Raw genomic sequence first — 20,595 nt, forward strand, 5'->3', positions numbered from 1 at the left:
TCACTGCTGCTGCCTTGGCACAGCCCCATCGAGGCCCGGGTGTTTTGAGATGGATCTGTAGGATCCAGTCCCCTCCGGATATCCCTCAGCGTGAAATGGTTTTCCCTCTTCTGCTCGGTTCTCTTGAGTCTTGCCCCCGTTATGTAGTCAGATGACACAGGACGCCTCTCCTGTTTCCCCCACAGGTGAAAGAGATTGTTCATTCTTTTGCCCTGTCCCTGTCATTTTTTCCTGGTTTTGCTTTTAGTGCTCATTAGTGAGTGGAGTGCCTGGGTTTGCTGCTGGGAAAAGGTCTATGGACAGCAAATCTGTATTGTATTCCTACCCATTGGATTCTCTCCTTCCCTAAAGCAATTTAGCAAATTAACATGAAGTCTGTTTTTTGTTGTTGTCTTTCTTCTAAGCAGGGAAAGAATTATTGCTGCTAAATTGTTTCCTAAGTTTCTTGCCCAACTTATTTTTCCAAGAATGATTTGAACATAATATGACAGGGAAACAGGGGAAGCTTAGGTCCAGAGACTTTCTGTGGCCCTCAATTTGGTCTGTTCCCAAACTGGGCTTGGGGTGAGATTCCAGGCACTTTAATGTATTTCAAACTTTTGGGGTTGACAGAAGAGTGTAGGAATGTTCAGCTGGACTCTGAAGGTTGGTCAAAGCTCCCCAGTTCCTCAAGGACTTGAGGTGACCCCAGGGATGACCTCGCTGGGGTGGGAGGGAGAGGCGGTAGCGGAGTCAGATGGGAGTGTCACAGCAGACTGAGAGTCTGTGGATCCATGGGGTCTTCCTGGCTTCAGCACAGACATGGCACCTCATCTGGTCTCCTCTGTGGAGAAGCTGCTCCTTGAATCCGGGGGGAACAGAGAGGAGGACGATGTTGGTAAAGTTCTCTGAGTTACTTGTGCGAGAGTTGCTGCATTGGGTGGGTGACTGATTTTCCCACCCATGCAGGTGGGAGAAAGGGCAGTGCAGACGTGCAGGAGGCTGTTGGGGATGGGAGGTGAGGGGGTGGGGGAGAGGGGCATCCTTCAGCATGTTTTCAAAGGAGCCTGGGACAGCTCCCGGCCTGGCCACCTGTCAGCTGTGGGACTTTGGGCAAGTCACTTAACTTCTCAGTGCCTCAGTTACCTCATCTGTAAAATGGGGATTAAGACTTTGAGCCTCACGTGGAACAACCTGATTACCTTGTATCTACCCCAGCACTTAGAACAGTGCTCAGCACATAGTAAGAACTTAACAAATACCAACATTATTATTATTATTATTATTATTATTATTACCCCAGCACTTAGAACAGTGCTCAGCACATAGTAAGCGCTTAACAAATACCAACATCATTATTATTATTAGAATAGGTCCCCTCTTTCTCCCCATTGCAGGCCTGCTCACAGGCTATTAGGAGACTCTTGGACTTGGAAAGCTTCTGCTTTGACTAACTTCTGACTGGTCTTCCGTCCTCTGGGTGTGGGACTCAGCATTTAGAAGAAGAAAGGCAGGATCACGAGGGATGAGAGGAAGAGGAGAGAGGTGTAGGTGCCTGGGATGTGTAGGTGCCTGGGATTCAAGAATCAATCATTCCAAGATCCTCTAGACTATAAGCTCATTATGGGCAGGGGAAGTGCCTGCTAATTCTGTTGTATTATATTCTCCCAAGCGTTTAGTACAGCGCTCAATAAATATCATTGATTGATTGATATATCTCCAGTACTGGGTTAAAAAGGAAAGAAGGAGAATGCCAGTGGCAGAGAACTCAGGAGATCAGAGGAATAGAACCAAAGAGCCATACAGGAGTTGGGGAAGGGAAGCCAAGTGAAGCTTCTGTCAGGAAAGAAGAGAAATTTAGAGGGACGAGAAGTTTTTAAAAAAATAACTTCCCAAAGAGGCCTTCAGCATGTTCTCTCCTTCAGGGCTCTGAGTGGATCTGGGATTCATGCCAGAAGCTGGATTGACAAACCTGAGTCCTCTGTTTACTGATGGCACCAGCTTCAGGGAGTAGTTGTGTTCCTCACCCCTTTGTCCATCCCACCCCCTCTCTTGGGCCCTAATGAGCCAATACCTAGGGAACCCCCAAAGCCCTGCTCTGTTTAGAGATCTATTACTGAACTCTCTCTGCCCAGCTTCCCAGGCTGAGCCTGGGAACAGAGCTCTGACTGGCACTCCTGGGGCCATGGTGACTGATGGGCAGTGGTATCTCCCAAGCATTTACTGGGTGCAGAGCACTGTACTAAGTGTGTGGGAGAGCACAGTAGAACGTAGCAGGATCTTCCCCCCGCACATCTCCAGAAGAAAGGCCAGGATTCAGAAAGCAGGTGCTTTAGTGGCCAGATGTCCCTGGAAATAGCCCTAGGAATAGGTTGGGGGAGCCAGCATGGTCTTAGTGGGAAGCCGGAGTCAGGAGACCCAGGTTCAAGCCCCCAGATACTTATTTAGCATCTACTGTGTGCAAAGCACTGAACTAAGGACGTGGGAGAGTGCAGTAGAATTAATAGAGAAGATCCCTCCCCTCAAGGAGCTGACAGTCTAGCTGGAGAAGAAATTAAAATAAAGTACAAAAAGGAGGAAGAAGGAAAGAAGCATATGTACATGAGTTAGTACTTGAGTGACAAGGTATATAAGGTATGTACTGAACTGCTCCAGGCTACAGAAGAATTCCAGGTGAGCAGCTCCAATTTTTCCCTCAATCTCTACACAGTGCCAGGCTGCAGTTATCTCAGTTTACTTCCCAAATTCCGAGGTATTATCCTCCTCATATTCCAGATGAGGAAACAGATGCACAGAGAGGTTCAAGTGATGTGCCAAGAATCACCCATCGTGGCAGAGCAGGGACTCAAGCCCAGACCTTCTAATTCCTGGACCAGTGCTCTTTCCACTAGACCACTGTGCTACAAGGCCCCAACTCCTTCTTCATCCCATTAGAGTCCCCTCCCTGGGATTATAATAAGTGGTTCCAGGAGTTCATAGAGGGTGTCCCCCTCCCCGCCCTGTCCCCAGGGGGTTTGGTTGAATGAATGTCAGGGCCAAGGATGGCCTGTAGGGGCAAGGGAGCAGCAACTTGCAGCTCAACAAACCACCTGAAAGGTTAGGATGCTAATCCAGATTTCACTAGTTGACCCATGCAAAAATGGGGAGTGCTGGGCTAGAGATGGTGAGACAGTGAGCCATCTCCTGGGACCTCAGGTGTGTTCTGCCCTGACCCACTTTCCTGAGTGCCCAATAACTATTAAGCCACCTACCCAAAGCCTATTGTAAACTGGCCCTTCTGAACCTGAGTCTGCAACTCTGGTTAAATTCTTACTATGTGCCAGGCCCTGTACTAAGCACTGAGGTAGATACAGATCAATCAGGTTGGCACAGTTTAAATTGGAGGAGGATTTAATTCCCATTTTACAGAAGAGGTAACTGAAACTCAGAGAAGTGAAGTGACTAGCCCAAGGTCACACCGCAGACAAGTGGCACAGCCGGGATTTAAAACCAGGTTCCCTGACTTCCTGGTCCAGGCTCTGTCTACTAGGACACACTGCTTCTCTGAACTCCTGCTTCTTATGGTCTGATTGCTGCCCAACACTCTTTCACAATGGAGCCTGTAGATAATGTACTGTTCTAAGTATGGGGTGATTTCAGAGAATCTCCCATAAAACTTCGAGAAGCTGTATGTTCTGCTTATTTCAAAGAACAAGGAGGCCTTTGGTGGAGTCAGTGATTGATCCGATCAGCCAGAATTCAGGAACTCAGTACATGTTGAGCTCTGCTCAATCCACTTAGGCTGCAGGAAAATGACATGTCTCTCTCCAGACCAGTATTTCATCTTGCTCTCCTCAGTTCTGGACACTACTGTTCTGGCCACAAAGTCATTTTTTCCTCCCACCGGCAGAGTCTTTGAGGTTGCATCAAATGTCATTTTGGGCAGGTGTATCTGTATATTGACCTCAGTGAATCTGGGCCAGTTTGTGTAGATATTCTCTTTGACTCTCATGCACACTGACACCCATTCTGAGCCCTCAAGCGTAAATATTTATTCAGATGTACATTAATTACCAAGCTATTTCATCCTGACAAATTCTTATTTACTGTTCTATCCTTGATCTTCCTCTCACTCTCTCTATTTATAAATCATTTATGTCTACCCATTTCCCTTATTAGATGGTACTCTCCAGAGGCAGGGATTACCTCTTTTGCTTCTGGTGTACTTTCCTCAATGTGTAGTTCAGTGGTCTCTACCCAGTAGGCCCAGAATGAATACCAAAGCAACATGGCCTAGTGGATTGAGCACGAGTCTGGGAGTCAGAAGGACCTGGGTTCTAATCTCAGTTCCGCCATTTGTCTGCTGTGTGACCGTGGGCAAGTCACTTCACTTTTCTGTGCCTCAGTTACCTTATTTGTAAAATGAGGATTAAGACTGTGACCCCACATGGAACAGAGACTCAATCTGGTTACCTTGTATCTACCCCAGCACTTAGAACAGTGCCTGGCACACAGGAAGCACTTAACAAATACCACAATTATTATTATTATTAATTGAAATGGCAAGAATTGCATGGTGATATGGCAGTAATCATGGGAGGAGCTTTGATGTGTTATGCAGTCCAACAAAGTCTTAGACATGTCTGCATCCCAGGATCGGTATGAGTGGAGCACTGGGATTTATGCCTTGGACTTGCTGTGTTGCCCCATGAAGGTCTTCAGAGTGCTCAGTTTCCTCATCTATCAAACCAAGATAAATACCAGCTTCCTACCTCCCCGGGATATCATGAGACTTCATTAATACCTCTTCCACGAAAGTCGTCTGAGGGCCCCAGAAGCGAGGTGCTGAAGAAGTAGTTAAGGGTACCGTAATGGCGGTGATGGGACGTGTCAGATTAGAGCTCGAATGAATTAGGTAGGGGTAAAGAACGGGTCGTGGAGGGGCAATTGAAAGTGAGCTGAGAGAGCAAAGGAGCAAAACAGACTCCATTCAGAGAAATGGTCTATGGGTTCAGAGAGTGGGTGGGGAAGGAGCGGGAGATCTACAATTGGTACCAGATGCCATCAGAAGCTAACGACCTGACAAACACCGTCCTCATAAAACAAATTCTTCAAAAAGGAAGCAAATGGAAATATAAGCTAGTGAAAGAATTTGCAACAGCTGCCCTAAAACCATTTCTCACTTCATAAACAGGTCTGAGTAAAAAAAGGGCTTTGCTCTTTTTTTCCTTTTTTTCCCCCTTCGGGCTCCTTTCATGCCACTTTTTCCTCTCCTACAACTCCCTCCTGCCCACACCCCATCTCCCACCCATCCACCCTTGACTCCCATCCCATTCTGAAGGGCTTCTTCCACTTCAGTAACAATGGAAACCATGGCTTAGGGACCACCCCCCTCCCGCTGTAGTCCCTGGCTGGGCAGAGAGCCCCTCCCTCCTCACCAGCCACCTACCAGCCACCCAGAGCAGTTTGTGTGTGACTTCTCTCGGTTCACATTTATACACGGCAGTGACATGAGTTAACTGGATGTAGTCACAGCTAAAACAGCATGTGTTACTTCACGTTAATACCTTTGGCAGCGAGCTCCCCTAAACCAGAATTTCTGATGCCGCTCCACTACCTAGAACTCTTTGTCTCACTGGCCTGAAGACAATGTTACCCTCTGTGGACACTGAGATCACATCCCACCCCTGGACAGTGGAGTGTTTTAGGACATCTCCTGCCCCAACACCAACAGGTTGGCGTGCTGGAATTCTCTTCCGCAGAGAAAGTTAACAGAGGCTTTTCTAAGGATACCGTTGATCCTAGGATTTTCAAACCCAATCATTCTGCTTTACCCCTGGATAATAATGTTGGTATTTGTTAAGCGCTTACTATGTGCAGAGCACTGTTCTAAGCGCCAGAGGAGATACAGGGTAATCAGTTTGTCCCACGTGAGGCTCACAGTTAATCCCCATTTTACAGATGAGGTAACTGAGGCACAGAGAAGTTGTGACTTGCCCACAGTCACACAGCTGACAAGTGGCAGATCCAGGATTCGAATCTATGACCTCTGACTCCCAAGCCTGGGCTCTTTCCACTGAGCCACGCTGCTTCTCGTGGCTTCTCATTAAGCACTTAGGAGAATACAATATAATAAGTAGACAGGATTCCTGTCTACAGTCCCATGTGGGAGACAGACATCAAAGTAATTTAGACGGCAGGCAAATGGCAGAGTCAGGCTTTAGAACCCAACCCCTCGGACTCTTAGACCTGGACACGTTCCACTAAGCCATGCCACTTCCCGAATTTGCTTGTTCAATCACTGGTATTTATTGAGCGCTTACCATGTGTCGAGACTCGTACTAAGTGCTTGGGAGAGTACAGTCCGATAGAGTTGGATAGACAGACACATTCTCTGCACACAATAAGTTGGGTATCGATCTATGGAAGGCAGCATCGTCTATTAGCAAGAGTCTAGGGCCAGAGCCAGGTGTCCTGGGTGCTAGCTTCAACTCTGCCCCTAATCTGCTGTGATCTCGGGCATGTGACTTAACCTCTTTGGCCTTCATTTTGTTCATCTGTAAAATGGCTACAATAAGACCTGCCTCTTCCCCTTAGAATGTTGTGAGGATGAAATGTGATATTTGATGTCCAAGTGCTTTAGAAAGACAAAAGTGCTATACAGAAAGTAAGGAATCATTGAAGCCCTAGACTTCAGCTGACAGCAGGGAACTCAGCCTGCAGATTCCAATCTTTGATGCTTAACTATCTTGACTTGCCTTTCCCCACAATTCCATACAATTTGGGGTCGGTGATAGCTAATGGATAGGCCATTCTCGTTTCCCCTGCAACCTGCCCGGGAACAGGCTGATATTCATTCCTAGCAGTTTTGGAGATAGGGGAATGCTGCCCAAGTGCTTATTTGTGTCAGGGAATGCTTGGGCTCAGTCTGGCCCAGTGCCTCTAGACTTCAGGGTGACCCCCTCCAAGATAAAACAAGAGACTGCATCGTCCCCTGAGCCCCACCATCTTGTTTTGTTTTAATGGTACTTGTTAAGTGCTTACTATGTGCCAGGCACTGTACAAAGTGCTGGAGTAGATACAAGCTAATCAGGTTGGACACAGACTCTATCCCACATGGAGTCCCCATTTTACAGATGAGAGAACTGAGGCACAGAGAAGTAAAGTGACCCACCCAAGGTCACACAACAGACAAGGGGTGGAACTGGGATTAGAAACCCAGGTCTTTTGACTCTCAGGCCCATGCTCCATCCACTAGGCTGTGCTGCTTCTTTTTCATTACAAATCCAGGCCTGGACATCCCAAGAGAGGAGAGCAGAGGGTGCCTCGTGGAATGGGATGACTAGAGCCATCCGGTTCTGGGAGCAACGTTGGTCTACGGCTGTGGGAATCTGTGTGCGTGACGGTGTTGGAGAGCGCGCTTCTGCGTGTGGACTGGGTGGATTTATGTGGTTGCAAGTGAAAATTCATTGCATAGCTAAATGATCAACGGATCCCTCTGGGGACAACCTCTGGTGTGTGCGCGCAGTCTGGGTTCTCCACTTCCCTCTCCTCTCCACCCTCTCCTCTCCACCCTCTCCTGGCTCCCCAGAACACAAGTTTGGAGGGAAGCCTTGAACTAACCATTAACTCTTGGCTCCTGATGTCTGGGCTTTTGTTAGAGGTGAGAAAGAATCATGTTACAGGTTTTGTAGTATAAATCATGAACTTAAGCGAAATAATGTGTGGGTGTCTCAATATGAGAACAGCCCTTTGTGAAACAACACTATTTTAGAATTCTGGATAAATAGGGGTCCCCACGACTCCCTCTTTCTCCCAAAACTTTATAAATTCAGCATTAAATTTCTTCTGGTGGTGCTGATGATTGAGGAAGATAAGAAAGAGTTTTAGTTTTGTGAGGAATTTTCCCTGTAAAATGCAGGGAGTAAGAACTGTCTAAGCTGTGTGTCACCTTAGATTTTTACTAAAGACCCTAAAAACAAGGTTTTCTCTGCACCATTTACTTTGGTCCCCCTCCAGATGCACATTTTGTTCTTCTGGGGCCAAACCCAGCACAACATATGCTTCGGCTGGGACACCGATCAGTGTCATGTCCATCGCTGGGAGACAGCCATCACATATTTTGTATGTTTCATTCAGTCAGCGGTATTTATTGATCATTTATTGCACGCAGAGCAGAATGCTGAGCACTTGGGAGAGTACAAAACTGTTGGTAGAAACGATCCCTGCCTTTAAATTCAGGAAATGTAATCCCCATTTTCACTTCTCGGGTTTATAACTGGAAACCACATCGGTGTAGGGGAAAGCCATGGTTGATAGGTAGCTGTCTGGTCAGACCCGAGACTCTTGCTACTGACCTGGCTGAAATCAGAACATGTCAACCAGCATTGCTGTCAATCTTTGGAAATTAGTGAGAGTTTGCCATATGCAGAGCACTGTACTAAGCAATACAATACAGTAGAGTTGGTAGATATGATCCCTACTCACAAAGAGCTTACAGTCTACTGAGCAGCTTACACAGTTCTCACCCCTCACCTTCTGGGAATGTTGTCTGGAAGTGAGCACAGCAAACCTGGAGTAGGATACTTGATTTGACTCTTCCATTTGCTGTGAGACCTGGTCATCACTCTGTGCCTCCATCTACCATCTGTGGGAACTCTTGATTTGAGCTTATGTCCGTGCTTTTGTCTAAAGTGAAATGATGAATCATGTTATGTAGTGTAAATTATGACCTCAAGGGAAAGTGTACACACATGCTCGTGCACACACATGCTGGGTGGGGGGAGGGAAATGTTTGTGTATGTGTGGGTTGGGAGGGTGGGAGGGGGTCAATCGGTGTTTATTGAATGCTTGCTGTGGGGAGACCACTGTACTAAGCTCTGGGGAGAGGATAACTGACTTGATAGACACAATTCCTGCCCACAAGGAACTAGAAACTGCCAAGGGCAGTATGGTACTTCAACTGGGAGTTTTGGCCTTGCTATGAAAGAGGTTGGAAATTGTCTCCTTTGTTTAGATTGAAGTTTGCTTGCAGAGAAGAGTGTGCTGGGCATTTATAACCCTTTCACATTATTCCTCTAGATCATCTTCTGAGAGCAGTGTGCTAATGCATGTCTTTGGCCTCATCAAATTGGGCTCTGAAGTAGCTTTTTAAGATTGATGAACATAATATGCTATTGGGTACTTTTATGGCTTCTTGGCTTTATCAAGTAGTTTTAACCCTTGCATTTGCACTGGAATTCCAAAGGGACAATTTTATAAATGTAAATAATAGTAATAAATGAATACATCATTTCCTTTCAAAGAATTGGGAGGGGAAAGCAAAAGGGAAATGAACTACAGTGGACTTGCTGGCAAGAAAAGAACGTCGCTCTTCCTAGAGAATTCTCAGATTTGTTACAATTCATGCCTTACTAAACCCTGTCAGGGAGGGCTGCATGTCTTCAGAAAGGCAGATGACCTGATTTTTGGCAGGTAGAACCAGAGGGGAGTGGGGAAGAGGAGAATGAAAAAACAGAAAAGGAGAGAGGGAAAGGAAACAGGAAGAGAAGGGGGAAAAGAGGGAGGAAGAGTGAGGGGTAGTGCTACGCTCATTATTAGTGATTAATCCTTGTTTTGACTGGGGAAAATTGGATGGGGGAGATGGGGGCAGGGAGAGGCTTTATCTCTTCTCCTTCCTTGCGCCCCCTGCTCTTCCACCACACTGCAGTTGCTTAATAATTACCATTGATTGATTGATAGGTGTGGCCTCTTGCCCTCAGCTTTGCCCCCTTTCGAGTGAGAAGAGAACAGAACAGTAGGGAAGAGAAGGGCAGTTTCTCATATTACAGTTAGTCTTGGAAGGAAGGAAGCAAGTGCCCCGGTTCCCCCCACAATAAGCCATTCTTTAGACTCAGTAGCTATTTCGTTGGAGAGGAAGTGGAATTTCCTGGAAAGAAGTCTTTGGTGAGTTCTGCCAGGGTGCTGCAACAACTGAAGTGGGGTTAGTGAGCTCTCCCCAAAGACACCACCTCAGATTTGACTCAAGATCCAGGTCCAACAAGACTGGGCATTCAGGAAACGCGGTAGCCACTCACTTCCAGTGAGCACCTGATCTCTAAGAACAGGGTGGCACCTCTCCTGTCAGCGTGCCCACAGGCCTGGGGTGTTGGTGCAAGGCAATCCAGGGCTGGCTCCCACAGAGGACCCGAGGGGCCCAGCTGCGAGGTTTCAGTCTTTTGGGGTCAGACGAGAAGAAGGCAGCTGCCTGTGCTCACGCTCTTCCCACGGTAACAAACCAAATCCAACTCAATGAACAGCCAACTGAATGTCAGGCCGGGGCAAAACTTAGAGTTAGGAGGTTGGATATTTCCAATAACGGTCTCTGTGGCAGTGCAACTCTGTATTGAGGTTGTGGTCAGCTGGGGGCTGGCCTGGCCGGGCCTCTGGAAGCCGATTCCCAGACCATCTACCCACACCCCAAATCTCCCTCTGGCAGCAATGCCAAAAATGGGCATGTGAAGTGGGGAAGGGATCGAGGGCCAGAGGGACTCCCTGACTCTGAGAGAAGTTTCAAAGTCCATCTGAGGATTCACTTGCCTCATCCCTATTCCTTTCTTCCGTGCAGCTGCTCCCGGGACCCTTGCGATGAGCAGGAGAGCTGCACGCCACTGCTCCTCGACCACGCCTACGTGAACTGCACGGGCGGTGACCCGGGACCCCTGAAATGTGTGGTCACCTGTGACAGAGGATTCTTCCTCCAGGCTAGTGGGGAGCAGAGCCTCGGCCCCCTGCAGGTGAGTGGGGTGGGGGTTGGCTTCTCATCCGCTGTCCGTGGCTGGGATCGTGTGGAGCTTGGTGCCAGGAGCAGGGGGGCAGCCCTGGAAGCGGGGCCGGCTCCACAAACTGTGGAGACTTTCCTTAGCTAATTATGCCCAGTATCCTATTCCGGGCATGTCCAGAATCATCTCTCTCACTCAGTTTTTCCCGTTTTGTCACTAAAACGTAACCTCTCCAGACTTCCTCCTGTAAAATGGGGATAAGATTCAGCCTCTCTTAAACTGTGAGCCTCATGTGGGAGAGGGACTTTGTTCAGTCTGATTAACTTATATGTACCCCAGTGCACTTATAAGCGCTTAATAGTATCACTCTCATTATTATAATAATCACCTATTAGAATCACTAGCTCCAGTAATTAGCTGGGTGTTCTTATTTGTCATGGGCCACGGATGGTCCAGAGACCCATGTGTGAAGGATGGCAAAATTCAGTAAAATTAGTAGCAGTAATAGTAGTAGTGAAGGTTTTATTGATCATTCACTGGGGACAATGCACTGAACGAAGTGCTTGGGAAGAATATGACGTCGACCATGAAGTCTTGTCTGAGAATCACTAACGAAGAGTAACCCTGAAGTTAAAAGTCAGTCTTGAGAAAAGAGGTAATTTGAACGGTGAGGGTGATTGATATCCAGGATTTTGGAGCAGAGTGATGTGACCTATAATAGATTTGGCCACCGTTCTCTGTTCCTGTTGATCCCATGGTTCATAGCATCAGGGGCGTTGCTTCTCTGAATCAGTACCTAAGAGAACCTGGGGATCACAGCAGATAATTCAGGCCAAAACTCAAACGTCAAAACTCTCTACAGAGCATGTTTTGGGGCCTGAAATATCCAGTCCTTTGCCTCAGTTCTCCACTACCCTTTACCTGGGTTCAGGTAAGCTGGATCATCTCCCCTAAACTGCTCACTTCAAGTCTGAAACCACATCTCAGACAACAGTGGGCTCTTTGGGTCCCATGGTAAGGCCCAGGCTCCCCTCAGATGCGGTATTAATGGAATGCCATTGCTTTAGGTGATCTGGATGAATAAGAGCTTCTGGGACTCTCCCCTGGGGACTTGGTGTGCTGTCTAATTGTCGTTTTCTGCTATATCTGTGCAAACCCCTCTCGACTTCCCGCCTCCAGAAGGATGCTGTGCTTACCTGTGCCTTTGGTCGCTGGAACCAAGCCGTCAGTTGCGAGCCCCTGGACTGCGGTGTTCCCCACCAGTCACAAGTCTACTACGCGAGCTTTTCCTGTCCCGAGGGAACTGCCTTTCAGAAGCGCTGCTCTTTCACCTGCATTCCACCAGCCAAGCTTCAAGGTATCGTGTCCTCTTTGGGCTGTAGAAACGTGCTTGTCCTACCATTCCCTTTGGGTCTCCTTTTCACTAAATGTTCAGGGTCTTCACGGGACTCTCCTGGCCTGCTCTCATTCTTTAATCTTGGATTCTACTAGCAAAGCCCTCAGGCCTCTCGACTTCGGGGTGAGGCTGACAGCGCTAGCTCCATCTAAATTCAGTAGGGACTCTTGGCAGCCGCTCCAAGCCCTTTTCGGAAGGGAGCTTCCCCGGGCCTCTACTTCAAGGGGCAGCAGTAATAGCAGTAACAGCAGTATTCAGAGCCCCCTGTACTAAGCGCTTGAGACAATACACAACAGGAACATGCCCACAAGAAGCTTACTCTCTAAATGGAGATAGATATGGCAGTATGTACAAATGGGGTCATCCAAATAAATAGGCTTTACCTTAGAATGTGCGTATTCTGTTGTATTGTACTCTTCCATGTGCTTAGTATAGTGTTCTGCAACACAGCACTTAATAAATACCATTAGTTGATTGATAATCATCTAAGTGCTGAGGGGGATTTTAGGTCAATCACTGTGTAAGTGGGAGAGGGGACTGATGGGTTGCTGTGACTCCCGGTCTAAGGAGTTCATTGGGGAAGCCTTGCTGGAGGAGGTGAGATTTTTTGGAGGGTACAAACTAGTAGGGGAGTCCAGTACAATTGCCCAGGTTCGGCCAGCCGCTATTGGTTGGTTTTCTGGGATGGCAACCAGAAGAAGAAGGGAAAGCTGCTTATCCTAAATACTGCCCACACCCCCTACTCCCCAACATCCCTGAGAAAGGTCTACTGAGAGGGCTCATGGGAACAAGTCTCTTTTCTGAGCGTGCCTGTTTTCTATCTTCTGGAGTTAGGAATGAACCAGTGGCTCATCTGCCTCGAGGATGGGCTCTGGTCCCTCCCAGAAGCCTACTGCAAACTGGAGTGTGACGCCCCCCCGGCCATCCCCAACGCCAGCCTACTTGTGCCTCGCTGCCTTCAAGGCAATCACGACGTGGGCTCCGTATGCAGATACAGATGCAAGCCGGGCTATCACGTGGCCGAAAAGGGGGAGAACAGGCCCAGGAAGTAAGTCAAATGCCCCTGGTCTCAGAAATCACTGCCGCCCTCGTGTCTTTGCCGTGTGCCCTGTTCGAGAAACCACCAAGCCTTGGGCCTTGGTGAGGAGTGAAGCTGCCTAGGCAGCCATCTGGTTTTTCCCGCACTCCTTAGACCCATCGCTTTCCCCACCACCGGGCCGGGCCACGTGTGGCAGCCATTTGTTGACGCAGCTTTGCTGGCTGAGACGATGGCTGTTTGCATCACTGTGGCGGCCACAGGTTGGGAGGGAACGTTTACATCCGCAAGCGCCGTGCGTGGAGCGATAAGTTCTTTACGTGCACTGTGTAAACTGATGAAATCTTGGTTTACACATGTGTACACAGTGGTCACGGATGAGGTCATCAGATGCCTGTGAGGCATGTATAAATTACTATTTTCTGTTCTGCACGCGAGCTGTACAGCTGCATCGCTCTGGCTCCAGGGAGATCCCTGGGTTTCAGAACTGGAGCTCCGAGTGTATCCCTTTGGACATCCGGGAACAAGGAAAGGAACTGAGGAAGGAGGGCAGCGAGTGTGTCCCGAGCCTTACGAAGTGGAAATGCAGACCTTTTCGCATATTTCTAGGTAGACGGATCCCTCGCTCTTCGTGTCAGCCAGGAGCACATTGTTCTTCCCTCCATCCCTCATCTAATTAAGATATTTGACTTAACAAGTGCAAGGGAAGAGGTACCAGATCTAAGCTCCTCTGAAATCTTGCCTGATTCGAAGCCCTTTTATATGGAAACAATTGCTCCTCTCCCCATTGATTTTCCTTCAGTATCCCAGGCTAGACATTCTTTTTACTTGACTCAGTTGACCTTATCTTTTAAAAATAACATTTCCTATATGCTCACATTGTGCTAAGAGCTGAGGTTGATACGAGCCCTCTGTTCTCCCTCCTATTAGACTATGAGCCTAATGAGGGACATGGACTGTGTGCAACTCGATTATATTGTACCTATCCCAGTGCTTAGTTCAGTGCTTGGCACGTATAAAGGTTTAACAAATGCCACCATTATTATTATTTTTATTATTATTTCACTAAGGCAATCAGAATAGGCACCTTTGTTATTCTACCCGAGGCTCACCGGGTAAGAGGAAGAGAGAGAACAGGTATTTTATCCACATTTCACAGTTGAGGGAACTGAGGCACAAAGAGGTTAAATGAGTTGCTCTGGTCATTCAACGATCAGTGGTTGACCCGGGGCTAAAACCTAGTTTTCCTGACCCTCAGCTATGCTGCCTTTCCCCTTTTTTTTTTTTTTCTTTTTCATTCCATATGTGAATTCCTCATTTATCATACTCGGAAGAGTATTTCAGTAAGACTGTGTTTTAGTTTTACAAACTTCCCTTGTATTTATACTTCTTGTCCCCTCCCTCACCTAGACTGGAAATTGCCCTTTAGCTACACTGCAGTGAGAGTAGAAAGCTAATTATGTGAACAAACTGGGACAGAGTTCAATTCAGATCAAGTTAAGATAACCGGACAGAATTTGATTGGGGCATCGCTCAGCTTTGTTGGATCATCTGATCTTTTCTGGGACTACTGAACTAGCCTGGCTTTCGATATCTGTTTGGATAATCAGCTTTCCACCACATAGGACAACAAGGTTGTGTGATGAAGACATAAATCCTGAGCAAGGTAAATGGCATAATGCAGCCAGGAAAGATAAAAGCCTGTAGTAGTCAGGACCAGGAATTCCATTTGGAACATCAATTCTGGAGGCTCCCAACTGACCCCAAAGAACTCTGGGAGTTTCATAGATTGGGTTAAAGCAAAGGCATTGTGTCTCAGTGTGTCGGGCCAGAGTTGTGGAATGAGGAAAGGAGGGCTAGATCCCTGGTTTCTTGCTCAGATAGGGGAAAACCCTGCACAGTCAGGATGGGGAGAGCCCATCACTTTTCCGGGATGAGGTGAAGTCTGGTTGCCTTGGGGTTTAAACAATGGCACTGAGTTGAGGGCTCAGAACCTCTTGCAACTGTTCTGGAGTGCCCGGGGTGGTGGCTGAATCTCCTGAATGCCTCCTTCTCCATAATGGAGCTTGCTCTAGAATTGGCCATGCCACTTAGTGTCTGAGATGGAAAATAATGCTCAAGCACACTGTCTGCTCATGACCCAGGACTCAGCACAATGGCTCTACCTTGTCTAGACAAACTCCCTGAGAGTGTTAGCCAGGTAAAATAGCTCGGCAGAGTCTTCAGAGGACAGTCATGATATTCATTAAGTGTGTACCATGTGCCAAGCACTGTGGTAAGTACAAGATCACTAGATCATGTCGGGATCCCATCCCACAGGGGGCGCCCAATCTAAGAGGGAGGGAGGGCAGGTATTTTATCCCCACTTTATAGATGAGGCAAATGAGGCTCAGAGACCTCATGACTTGCCTAAAGTCGCACTGCAAGGCAGTGGCAGTGCGGGGATTAGAAAGCAGACCTCCCAACTTCCAGTCCCGTACTCCTTCCATTAGGTCATGCTGCCTCTGTGAAGTCAGGAAAGGGAGACTTGGCTTATTGAGGATGAACACGCAACTAATAGACAAGTGTGGCTCCTAGGAGATGGCCATTCATAGACGTGTGTGTGTGTGTGTGTGTCTTCCAGGAAGTGGATGTAGTGGAGATGATGTTCATTGTCCAAAACAAATTCCACTGATGTTTCCCTAATCGGTGACCCGTCTCCCAAAATGGGGTTTCTACTGTTCTTGTCCCTCACCCTTCACAATAGCTGCTGCAAGTTATTCACCTCTCTGTAGCTTAATTTCATTATGCACCACAACTGTTTGGATTCTCACCCTGCCAGTTTCTGGCAAAAGTGAAGAAAATTCCAGTATTGCACTGAGAGCTGAAAAGTTAAACCCCTCAACCTCTCACGGTCACCCCTATATTCTTTGTCTTGGGGAGATCTGGGCCTGACTTTTAATCCCATCGATTAACTCTTGTTTGGGGACTACATTCTCATCTGGTTAAAATCCTAATTCTATGATTTTCATACAATTCACCATTACACCTTACTCTTACCATCCCTCCTTAGATACCTCACCCGACAACTCTCTTACCCAAAGCGAAATCCCTCTTCTTTTGCACCAAAGTTCTATATTCTGTTCTCCTTGAGCTTTCATTCCCATGTCACTTCAACCTTTCCTCTTTGCACAGCCGCTCGCCGTCTGTATGTCTAGGGGACCCAAGGGGAGCGGGCTGGGTTTGACTTCTGATGACCGAGGCACAGTGAATTGAACATCTAAATGATTCCAACTGTCTCGGCTCATTAAGCTAGGTTTCGCAAGCCCATTTATCTCCTCAGCTTGCCTCCTACAAAGTGATGTGGCATTTTAGAATTATTTTCTCAAGGCCAATTACCATCTGCTTTTCCTGACTTCCTGGCCGCGTCAGCCTTTCCAAAGTAGGTGCATCTGTGGAAGGGACCCATGATAAGTCTATTCTAAAGCTGGCCATCTAGGCTTTACCTCAGGGCAGCTGGTTGCCTGACAAGCTATTTTGACTATGAAGTCTATTGGCCTCGGGGGCAGGAGGCGTTTGATCCTCTTCCCTTGTAAAGTTGAGGATAGTTGCCAACCTCCTTAGCTTTGGAGAGCCTGGCGTCCTTCAGAGTCCATCACCCGGCAAGGCCAGTGGCTAACAGCAGGTGCCTGGGCCAGGGGGAGTGGGCTAGACTGATGGGAGAAGGTCACAGAACGCAGGCCAAGTGGACAAGTGGAGAATCTTATCCAGAGGGAGGGTTTTATGGGGTGAGTGTTCATGAACATCTTAAAGCTCTCCTTTGTATTTCCTGGGGACGTAGGAATAAAGGTAATTAATAATACTTAAGCACTTACTATGGGTCAAGCCCTGTACTAAACTCTGGGGTTGATACAAGATAATCAGGTTGGACACAGTACCACTCCCACACGGGACTCTTAAGTGGTGGGGGGAGAATAGGTATTGAATATCCCCATCTTACAGATGAGGAAACTGGGGCACAGAGAAGCAAAGTGACTTGCCCTAGGTCACACAGCAGGCAAATGGTGGAGCTGGGATTAGAACCCAGGGCCTTTTGGCTCCCTGGCCCATGCTCTTTCCACTAGGCCACACTGCATACTCAGGGGAACAATGGATTAAGGGATTTGATGAGATTAGGGATGCTCTCCATGGGCCATTTTCAAAGTCTGATCCAGATCCTCGGTATCGCATCTGACTGGCTGGACAGAGAGACTTAAAGAGAGGCAGAGTGGCTTAGTGGAAAGAGCACGGGCTTGGGAGTCAGAGGACATGGTTTCTAATCCCAGTTCCGTCACTTGTCTGCTGTGTGAACTTGGGCAAGTCACTTAACTTCTCTGTGCCTCAGTTACCTCATCTGTAAAATGGGGATTAGGACTGTGAGCCCCACGTGGGACAGCCTGATTACCTTCTATCTACCCCAGTGCTTAGAACAGTGCTTGGCACATAGTAAGTGCTTAACAAATACCATAGTTATTATTCCTTTGGCTTTTGGCTTCATGGGCAAGAGCTCTGCCCTCTGCATTTCTTTCAGATCTGGCTGCCTTGGTTCCTCTCACCACTCTAGAAAGGCAGCATTGAGACTGGCAGGCCGGGAGCTTGTATTCAAAGCGGGAGGTGCCCGGGGGCCACCACCCCTCTCCCCCCACTCCCCCCAGTTCCCCTGCTCCCTGCCAGAGAGGTGCATTTTCCTGCCCTCCAAAACCTCCCCCCCCCGCCACACCTACATACACACACACATCAAAACAGAGAGAGTCCATTAAATGTGAAAAGCAATACGCTCCCTTCCTCCCCTCCACAATCCAAACCAGCCACCTGCTCCCTCTCATCCCAGCTTCAGCCGCCCAAACCATCCAAGTCCGACGGTGGCCTCAAGCTGACCATGAAAGAGGAAGAAAGATGGATGTGGCGGAAATGAAGCGAAAATGAGAGTCAGCACAACGGGGCTGGAAGTCCATCAGGCAGGGCATGGTGGGCAGATGAGGGGAAGACAGACTGGGAGGTGAAGCTGCCGGGGAGAGAGGAGGGCCTGGGGATTCTGAGGCCTGGTGAGCAGGACCCCAGCCAGAGCCCTTGACATCCAAGATGAAGCCTCAGGGTTTTACCTGCTGTGGAGAGGAAAAGAAAAGAGAGGGAAAGAAAAGATGGCACATCAGGTAGCCCGGGGCACTTAAAGAGTTGCTTTTAGGGTCCTTTAGGGCCTGAAGGGACAAAGCTGCATCCTCTGAGCGCTCATCATGAAAGTCTTCTACCAGATGGTGCAGACTCTATGCCTTCTCACTAGAGGATGTTGAGACCCAGAGATGTGCAGACTGACTGCCTGAAGAAGCAGCGTAGCTTAGCGGGGTCAGAGCACGGGCCTGGGAGTCAGAAGGACCTGGGTTCTAATCCCGGCTCCACCACATGTCTTCTGTGTGACCCTGGGCAAGTCACTTAAGTTCTCTGTGCCTCAGTTACCTCATCTCTAAAATGTGGATATGAGTGTGAGTCCCATGTGGGACAGGGACTGTGTCTCACCTGATTAACCTGTACCTTTCCCAGTGCTTAGAACAGTGCTTGACACATAGTAAGCACTTAGCAAATACCATTATTATTATTATTGTAGTTGTTGTTGTTATTGGTTATCAGGGAGGGAAGGTTGCAGCAGGTTCCCTGGCATATCACCCCCCAGAGAGCATGCCGAAATGGTGAATTAGTGTGTGGGAGCACAGGAGAAGGTACCAAAATCCCACCATCTGCTCACCTCCCGCCCCCATCCGGCTGGCTGGATTTGAGTTTACAGTAAATACATTCAGAGTTGAGCCGTGGAATCCTTGAATCGTCTGCTATTGGCAGTTCCTGTGAGCTTTAGGGTAATTTATTGCAGTCTGGCTTGGCTTTAGAGCAACCGACCCCCTGCTCCAAGCCTTGGCCACTCTATTACACACCTGGGAGAGGGCCAGCTCCCTGCTGCATGGTTCACAGAGCTTTGGAGATTGACATCCAGGCTTTCACATCAAACACAGACCTCGCCAGCCTCATAAGTCTTCCGCATGGCCTTCAAACGCTGGCTATTAAGGACCCAATTTCTTTTTCTTTTTCACTTTTACTTGGCCCCTGGTTTCTCTATTCATCCTGCTGAGATGCTGTTTTTGAAGTTCTGAGAGAAATAAGATGGTTGGCGTTACATGGCGAAGTTGAGCTCTGTGACGAGGGTTTTCCCACTCCCTCCACTTTCTTCTGGGCAGATTTCAACTGCTCCTTTCCCGGACGATCCCTGACACCTCTTCTGTCCTTTTCTCCCTCTGCTCCGCCTCTCACCCCCAACAGAAAGCACCCCATCCCTCCCTCTTACCAATGTCAGGGTCAGCTTAGGACAGACTTATTTGTAACTCTCTAAAAAGGGAAAATCTGACTTTGGCAAGCATCTGAAGAATTGAGTGATCTTTTGGGAGCTTGAAGGACTTAGCGGGCGGAGGACCTGTAGCGATGCATTTGAGCACGGATCTGCTGTCGGGTGGTGGGGAGAGACTGGTGGCGGGGAAGTACTGACTGCCAGGGCGGCTTCCATGACTGACATACATGTCCCGTCACTGTTGAGGGGGAGGGGCTGACAAGTGTCAATCCGTGACAGAGACAGAGCTCAGATGGCGGGCAACTGGCAGGCAGCTGTGACCATCCTAGCCCTCTTCCTCTCAGCCGCAGTTAGTTCTGAAAAAGCCAGGTTTCCCACTACACTCCTCCCTCCCCTCACTGTGGACTGGCTAGGTGGAGAGAACAGCTGGCCTAAGAATGGGAAGTCCGGGTTCTGGCAGCAAAAACCGTCAAATGTCACTTCTGTAGATCTCCTGGGAACATGCCTGTCTATCCCTGAAGATCCTTTCTCCCTCAGGAGCAGTGCAGCCTAGAGGAAAAAGTACCAACCCCAGCCCCACATCTTTTCTGCCGTGTGACCTTGGTCAAGTCACTTCATTTCTCTCATCTTGATTTCCTTGTCTTTAAAATGGCGTGTACATACCTATTTGCCTTCTCCCTTAGACTGTGAGCCCTGGGCTAGTCAAGAACTGTCAGATCTGCTTATATTGTATCGTTCCCAGTGCTGGGCACTAGGAAGTGCTTGACTATTTTTTTTATCACCATCATTTTTATTAGAATTATATCTGTGTAAAGGGAAAAAAGATAACCATGACCCAGGTACTTGGCAGTCCTTTAGAGGGTTAGGGATTTATCAGGGCTAGGGCCAATGAAGAGCAGTCCTTTTGATGCACTCTGGAAGAACAACAGTGACATGCAGTGGTTGGTTAGCTCACTCCCAGGTGAAAGTGTCAGTGCAGGAATATCTGAAGGAGACGGGGGACCAGGTGAGGTGTTGGTCCTCCCGTTTCTTCACAGTTGCTTCCTGTTCCAAGGTGACAACTGGCATTGAAATCTGCCAGCAAGATCCAGCAGCT

The 20,595-nt window shown here is 48.2% G+C and overlaps 1 protein-coding gene across 1 annotated transcript in view; it reads left to right on the plus strand.

Moving 5' to 3' along the window:
• PAPPA2 (pappalysin 2) overlaps positions 1 to 20,595 on the plus strand; it is a 157,045-nt gene that overhangs the window by 90,499 nt on the left and 45,951 nt on the right. Inside the window, exons 14-16 of the mRNA XM_029081125.2 lie at positions 10,565 to 10,733; positions 11,898 to 12,075; positions 12,949 to 13,162. Of these exons, the coding sequence (XP_028936958.1) occupies positions 10,565 to 10,733; positions 11,898 to 12,075; positions 12,949 to 13,162 (561 nt within the window). The remainder of the gene's footprint in view (positions 1 to 10,564; positions 10,734 to 11,897; positions 12,076 to 12,948; positions 13,163 to 20,595) is intronic.

The sequence above is a fragment of the Ornithorhynchus anatinus genome, chromosome 16 (assembly GCF_004115215.2).
Source record: "Ornithorhynchus anatinus isolate Pmale09 chromosome 16, mOrnAna1.pri.v4, whole genome shotgun sequence".
Lineage (NCBI taxonomy): Eukaryota > Metazoa > Chordata > Mammalia > Monotremata > Ornithorhynchidae > Ornithorhynchus > Ornithorhynchus anatinus.